The sequence below is a fragment of the Rattus norvegicus genome, chromosome 1, assembly GCF_021556685.1.
Source record: "Rattus norvegicus strain SHRSP/BbbUtx chromosome 1, alternate assembly SHRSP_T2T, whole genome shotgun sequence".
Lineage (NCBI taxonomy): Eukaryota > Metazoa > Chordata > Mammalia > Rodentia > Muridae > Rattus > Rattus norvegicus.
This window is the reverse complement of record NC_141534.1, coordinates 175,649,585-175,657,527: the sequence shown is the minus strand read 5'-3', so window position 1 is coordinate 175,657,527 and position 7,943 is coordinate 175,649,585. Positions and strand designations below refer to the sequence as shown.

Below are 7,943 nucleotides of genomic sequence, written 5' to 3'. Positions count from 1 at the left end.
TTTTAAACTCTGCATCAGAAAGGTTTCTTTAGAAAGCTAGTTGCTAGATCTACCAGGGAAAATGATAAATAAAGTATTATTTATTGTAAAAACTTTCAAATAAAACAGAATGATGGGGAGAAGAGAAAAGACAGTAGGAGCAGAACAAAAGGCTGCTGTGGGGAGTAGGAGATGGACTGGCTCTCCCAGCTCCCTCCTGTCCAGGACTGAGAACCATAAGGTCACAGAGCATCTGGAGAGAAGATTTGCATGAGGTTTGCAAACCACTTGAGCCTGGCTGAGTCACAACACCCAGTGAGGAGTGGAAACTGCAGGCTACCAGACTGATTGATGTTTAGGGTCCTGGGGTCAACACACTCAAACATAGAGTGGAAGCTTGTGGGAACAAGACAATTTTATATTTTCAGACCATAGAGTAATAGCTTTTGGAAACTGATAGGACAGTGAGCTGCTTCAAAGCTGTAAAACATCATATCTATCTATCTATCTATCTATCTATCTATCTATCTATCTATCTATCTATCTATCTATCTATCTATCTCTATTCTTTTCTCTGTTATGCCCTATCTTATATGAGTTGGAAATTCTGATTACTCATAAAATGTTAACATTTTTAACATTTTTATAGAAGGCTGGATGGAAGAGCAGAAGTCTGTCAGCTTCTCAGGAGCTGGCACTCCCAAAGTTCTGAGCACCTTGGGTCCCTGTCTGGTGGTTACTCTGCTTAACTGCAGGCACAGCCGTTTGTCTGCACTGAGTTAGTCCTTTCTTTCTCTGCCAGAGGTGAACATCCAGGGCTCAGATGATAATATGGGGCAAAGAATTTTGGACATCTAAGTGAGTTAGAGCTAGATCAATAATGTGAAGGGAAGTGGAAGAGACAGGTTGTTGACAGTCTTGAGTTTCTTTTCTGTGGTTGAATTAAAAGAAATCATTTTGATGTATATATAGGTATGGCAAATAAATGGATAAATAAATGTTGGGAAATAAGAAAAATCTGTCCTTATTGAAAAGGTTAGTGATTTACATGTAAAGAAGTATACATTCATACTTACATGAGCAGACGTAAGACATTGGTTACAGATTAGTCTTGGAAAGATGCTGGTAAAATGCTGGGAATTCTGGTTAAAATGCTGGAAAGATGTGGTAAAAGATGACAAATAGAAGCCATTTTAGAATTACCATGAGAAAAAAATGAACTTATGTTTTATTTAAATAATAGAACATTTTTATTTTTAATTTCAAGAAAATATTACATTTTAAAAAAGTCCAGGCAATTGCTAGGCAGTAGTGCATGCCTTTAATCATAGCACTTGGGAGACAGAGGCAGGAGAATCTCTGTGAGTTCAAGGCCAACCTGGTCTACAGAGCAAGTTCCAGGACGGCTGAGGCTATACAAAGAAACTCTATCTTGAAAAAACAAACCAACCAGCCAGTCAGCCAACTAAATCCAGCCAATTACCATCACTTTGGTCATAGTTTTATTTTCAGAAGACATTTACTTAGGACTTAGAGAAGTCAGGAGAGGTTCCATGAACTACTTTCAGTCTTCTGAGAATTTGTTTACGTAGAATATTACTTTGAAAAGCTGAGTATAATTAATTTGCTGGGAGGCATGTATTAAAACATGGTGATAAATACTTTCTTTTTTGTAAGTTCAACTGACCTGAAGATAGCTTGAGGTTAAAAAATAAAGAGGGAAATACTTGTAGTTTTTGATTCAATACAGCCTTCTGCCCAGCATCGGTGCCTGTTCACCTTTATCTCCACCAGTCACAGCAAAGACCCTTGTGTCATGGTCTATAACTAATGCAGCTCCTGGACCACCATCCCATCATCAGCCTCCCAAGCGCATCCCTTTCTGCTTTCATGTTGTGTAGTCATTTTTTATGTTTTAGTGCCTTTTAGACATTAGACGTTTTGGGAGGATGTTATAAAATAGCCTTCCTGACTGAACTAACAATCTCCTTTCCCATCTCAATTCCTCATTAGACCTTCCTTTAGAATTTGGGCAAACCCCGAAGAGTTCAGGTGTAGCTGTCCAGATTCAGGAGCTGTGGTAGGTATGTATGGAGGTGAAAAGGGAAGATTGCCTGCCTCTTTTTCAGGAGCTCCTGGCCTTTGATCCAACCTCCAGGTGAGCCTTACTTACTCCCTCCTTGTCAGCCTCTATGTTGCTTCTCACTTTTTGGGTTATGTTCTGCCCTCTCTCCATGTGTTCTGTTATCAAGCCAATGTTTTTCTTTGTAACTGTAGCCAGTTCAATGTGTAAATCAATTCTTAGGTAGACTTCCGAACTAAAGAAAATAAATTTAAAGTAGTCAATTAATTTTATTACCTAAATTACTTAGTCACAAGCAACAATGAAACAGAGATCATATATATGTATTATTATCTGAGGAGTTAATTGGGCACAACCAGGACCCCCTTAGTTTCTTGATTAATTTCAAAATTACTTATAATTAATTGGTGAGTTATTTTTAGTTGTTTGAAAGTTACATCACAGTAATCATCTTTGAAAACAGCACAGGGGACCATTTATAAGTTCAGGGCAAATACACCTGCCTTAAGAATTATTTTGAAAGAAGTATTAGAGTTTAGTCTTGGAACAATCATATTTTGCCTGGAGAAAAGACAAAGATATTATTTCACCTAGTCCTAGAAACACCAAGATATTACAAAGCTTATCATTAAGAAATTTGAATTTCAGATCTTCTGGAACAAAAATTCAGAAAGTGTTATAAAATAAAATACTTCTCTGCATCAACACAATGGTTTCATTTCTCAGAAACATCCAACCTCTACTCTAGTTTCCTGAGGATGCTCTGCTTTTCTTTCACTGACTCCCAAAGAAAGAAAGAAATCTAGGGAAAAAGTAGGGAAGAAAGAATGAAAAAAGCAAAAAAAAAAAGCCACTGTAGATGTGCTTTCCAGAGTCAAAAAATATTAAACATAATTGTTAAATAATGACTACTTTTAATCTTAAAAATTCCCTAACCCCACCCTTTTCTCCTCTAATTAAACTTTTCTTTTTCCTAAACACATCCCACATCTAGCTGAATCCTATTTTTCCTCTCTTAGTGCTCAGCTAACATTTTTATTGCTTGTTTAAAGCACAGGAGATTACAACTACATTTGATGTAAATAAGATTTTTCTGAGATGTTCTTGAAATATAACCACCACCTATAGCAGTATATAATGAAAGAGTATGTTTTAAGATTAATATACAGCTTGCTGTGATATAGATAGTATTAAGCTGGAAAATCCTTAATAACAGATGTTTGTGGGGCATTATAACCATCATTAGTAATAATACATTCTACTGTTATTCTATTCAGAATGTGAGCTTTGAAGGTTTTATAACTGCAGAGCTCAAATTGTTATGAGTAGTCAGCCACTACCTCTTTTTAACACATGAAGGACATACATAATTATTGACATAATTATTCTAGCTGACAAATACATTCTAATTAGTTTGTTACAATTGCTTAGATTAGTTATTACTTATGTCCACCAGGAGGTTCATTATTTTGGGCCATGGAAATCTTCAATTCGATTAACTACTTCCTAACTGGGTAGTTGGCCTGCTTTGCTCCTATCCTCTTGGTTCCTACTGCTGCCTACAGTGCTTCATCCTAGTACCCTGCTCACTATGAAGCTTTGCCCTCCAGCATTTTCTTCAGGGTATCCTTTACCTCCGTGTTTCTCAGGCTATAGATGAGAGGGTTAAGCATGGGAATCACAAGACTATAAAACACAGAGATCACTTTGCTATATCTCCACGAATTCCCTGTTTTTGGTTGCCGCATGTACATGAAAAATAACGTTCCATAGAAGATGGTGACCACAGTGAGGTGGGAGGCACAGGTGGAGAATGCCTTACACTTGCCATGGGAAGACTCAATTTTTATGATGGACAGTAGGATGCAAATGTAAGAGATGAGGACGGTCATGAGGGATCCAGTGAGATTCACTGCCGAGAAGATCAGAAGCTGCCTCTCTTTGTTGTGGGTGTCAGAGCAGGAGAGTGCAAGGAGAGGGGGGTCAGCACAGTAGAAGTGGTGGATCACATTGGAGTCGCAGAAAGACAGTTGGAAAGTCAGGACTGTCTGTATCACAGAGTTCAGGAAGCCGTAGGTGTAGACTCCTATCACGAGCTCCTTGCAGACCCGCTGTGTCATGATGGCTGTGTAGGTCAGGGGATTACAGATGGCCATGTAACGGTCATAGGCCATTGTGGCCAAGAGGAAGCATTCAGTAGTGACGAAAGCACTGGAGAAGTATAATTGAGCAAAACAGCCTGAAAAGGAGATGGTTTTTTTCTTCACCAATAAATTTTGCAGCATTTTTGGCCCAATGGAAGATGAATAACAGAGATCAATGAAAGCGAGGTGACTGAGGAAATAGTACATGGGTGTGTGAAGCCGGGAGTCTGCCTTGATGAGCAAGATCATGCCAAGGTTTCCCACCAGGGTAATGAGATAAATCATCAGGAACACCACAAAGAGGGGGAGCTGAAGCTCAGGGCGATCTGTGAATCCCATGAGGACAAATTCTGTTACTGTGGTACGATTGCTTCTTGCCATTTTGTTCTCTTACCTGGTGTGAAGAGAAGAGATATGCTTAAAAATGGTCAGATGCTTAAAAACGCAAGCCTCTCGTGTCTCCATTCTAGAGGCAGATGACAAAAATTAGGCATTTCATACAGATCCAAATAGTTGGAGCTGATTTCTTTTAAGAGGCACAGAATGAGTTTCCTCGGCTCTACTTTCAAGTTTACAGTAGTCTTCAGTTTAATTCTAGGGCCAGGCAGTATATCTGATTCTGGGATGAAGAGTGGGTACCACTTTTCTCTTGCTTTTGGGGGGGGGTCTACTGCAAGGACTAACAAAGCATCATGACTATGGACCTATGGACGATTAGAGATGGATTGAGTACTTAGGGCGCAGGTGGGAGAGACTGAATGTGAAAGGTGGGAACAGGAGATGATTCATTCATTGACTGACCCACTAGCCAAATGTCTGCTGCCAATCGTTGTTATTGCAGACACTATGCAAAGTGAAGTTGCCATGAAGATGAATGAAAGTAAGTCTGCTGAGAGGATGCTCACAGGCAGGCAGGAGAAACAGGTATGTAAATAGTCACAATTCAGTGTGGGTAGTGCTTTTCATCATTAGGGTTTCTATTGCTGTGATAAAACATTACGTCTAAAAGCAACTTGTGGAAGAAAGAGTTTATTTCATCATACAGATTGCAATTCATCACCAAGAGAAGTCAGGGCAGTAACCGGAATCAGGAACTGATGCAGAGGCCATGGAAGAATACTGTTTACTGACTTGACTTCCATGGCTTGCTCTGTTTGCTATCTTATACCATCTAGGATCATCAGCCCAGGGAAGGCACTGCACACAGTAGACTGGGCCCTCCACACTAATCATTAGTCAAGAAAATGCCTCACAGTTCCATAAAGGGAATAACGTCTTACATCAACTTGCCTTCTGAAAGAGTATTATGTAAAGGGAAGATCAATAGTCTTGGGGAATTATCCCCAACACCAGGATGGATATTAACACAATATAACATTGCAACATTGGTGAACTCTTCATAGCAGAGAGGGCTCTAAATTAAAAAACAAAAACCACAGCCTGTTTTCTGCTTTATTGTTAATATAACTGCTTAATGATGCTCACAGATATGAATGCACACATATCTCTTTGTGCACAGATGAGATCATGATTTTATGCTTCTTTACAAACTGAACAATTATGTCATGCCATTTATTTTCATAGCTATGTTGTGATTTAATTAATTGCCTCTTACTAGAAATATTTTCACTAAATTTAGTATCTATACACTTCTGGGCTCCACTTAGGACCATGGAGCATGCCTGGTACTGGGATGAAAGACTTAAATTTTGCAATTTACAAGTTCTTTCATTATTCTATTTCAAGTAAAGTTGGGAATATGGATAAATCATGACCACTGGTAGTGAATTTGGGTCAAAATGTGCATATTTTTTCTATCTTTTGATGGTGACAGACAAATTAATTTAACTCTTTGATATACATATAAAGCTGTTTTCAGTGTTCTGAAAACTTGTATTTTAAAGTTGCTACATTATTTTTTTGTGTGTGACAAAGTCACAAATAAAAGTCACACACAAGTTTAAATAGTATATGCCAAATCTTTTTCATTTTGAATTCTGATTTTTGTGACATGGTTTATGAACATTTCCTAATTTGATATTACTAAACTTATCTCTTCCTTTAAGACTCTACATATTTGTCAGATTTCATTTTACACTATAATCTTTGACATGCTTATAATTAAATTTTGATATGGGAATGAGGTTATTAGTTCTTTCTTTGTTTTTCCAAATGGCTGGCCAAGGGTTCTACTATGACTGATTGGTGAAGTTATTTTGCTGGTGACTCTGTTGGTTTGAAGATCAAGCCTATGACATACTAAAATCCCTTTCACTGCGTATATCAGTTTCCATTTTTTCAGCATCTTCTAGAACTAAGACTAAATATAAAATCTCATGGAGTTCATTTTGGTGTCTAGTAACACAGTTTCTGGCTTGCTCATACATAAATGAATTTTAGTATGAGTTTTTTATCAAGTAAAAAAACCTTATTTGCACGCAGATGCCTTTGGTAGAGCAGACATGTTAATTTGGGAAGAACGGATGTTTTTATGAGAAGATCTTCTTTTCTGAAGGTAGGCTATTTAGTGCATTCATCAAAGGTTTTGACAATAGGGTTTTAATGACTCAAACACTCCAAATACATTCCTTTAAATTCTATTCTTAGAATTCTATTCTTTTTGGTCACTTTTGTAAATGAAATATTATTTTTCATTCTGTGGCTTATTTAACTATTATTTACATATAGGCAAGCTATTTATTTTTGTGAATTAATTTTATACCTATTCTCTTTAACAAATCATTTACAAATCAATTTTAGTTGAGTCTTCTGAGATTTCCAAATACACATTCATATACTATGAAAAAGATGCGACTTCTCCCTTGTTTGCTGTAGACTGTCTCTCCTTTCCTGTGTCCACTTGTACCTTCACAGTGGTGTTAAAAAGTAGTGACAATGGTAGCAATTTCCATCCTCTCTAAGAGTGATTCAGAATTACAAAGTATAATCCCTGGCACTGTAGACAGAGGGAATTACCAGCATAAAACTATCCAGTTAAGAAGGACCACACATCAGTAACTTCAAAGTCAGAGTTAAGAGCATGCTTTCTGGGAGCAAGCTGGCTTTTGACTTTTGCAGAGCTAAGGCATGCATAACAGGTGCAGGCCCACATAACTGCATATAACAAAGCATTTGAAGATGTTGACAGAGGCCAGAGGTTGTGGATCCCCCTGGAACGAGGGTTATAGGTTGTTGTGAACTACTTGAATGGGTGTTAGCACTGAACTTTGGCTGTTTTCAGGAGCTCTTAACCTCTGATCCTATCACTCAATTCACTAAATATCCCATTTTAAAGATTTCAGTTTACAACCTGTAGTTGTAGGCAGCTTTTAATATTAACTTTTACAATTAATTGTCAAGAAGATACAAAGAGTCCTAGAGAAAGGGTAGATTAAAGGGAAGTATATTAAGTAGAGGAAAAACTGAATTTGGTTGGAACCTAACTTGTTCCAAATACCCCGAGCATGTTTAGGAGACAAGGGACATCTTTTAGAAAGGAATAAACTCATATCGATGAGATAGTGGGTGGCAACCTGGATGTTTAGGAGTGTGACATATTGTGAAGAACCATGAAAGCCAAGAAGAGTCAATAACTCAGTAAGCAGTGAATATGGACTCATTGAACATGTGCACTGTGGAAATTACTTGGCATTATTCTGTGTTCAGAGATTCAATCTGGCATTGTATGGATGAATTGGAGAAGAAGGATGAGCACCATTAGCAGGGACACAGCTTGG

The 7,943-nt window shown here is 37.8% G+C and overlaps 1 protein-coding gene across 1 annotated transcript; it reads right to left on the bottom strand.

Annotated features, from left to right (window-relative positions):
• Window positions 1–3,651: 3,651 nt before the first annotated feature.
• Or5e1 (olfactory receptor family 5 subfamily E member 1) lies at window positions 3,652–4,587 on the bottom strand. Its single transcript, NM_001408924.1, has one exon. The coding sequence runs from the start codon at window positions 4,585–4,587 to the stop codon at window positions 3,652–3,654; it is 936 nt and encodes a 311-aa protein (NP_001395853.1).
• Between the last annotated feature and the right edge of the window lie 3,356 nt (window positions 4,588–7,943).

Excerpts from the sequence above, each read along its gene's own strand:
- Or5e1 (NM_001408924.1), bottom strand. The coding sequence starts at position 4,587 with ATGGCAAGAAGCAATCGTACCACAGTAACAGAATTTGTCCTCATGGGA.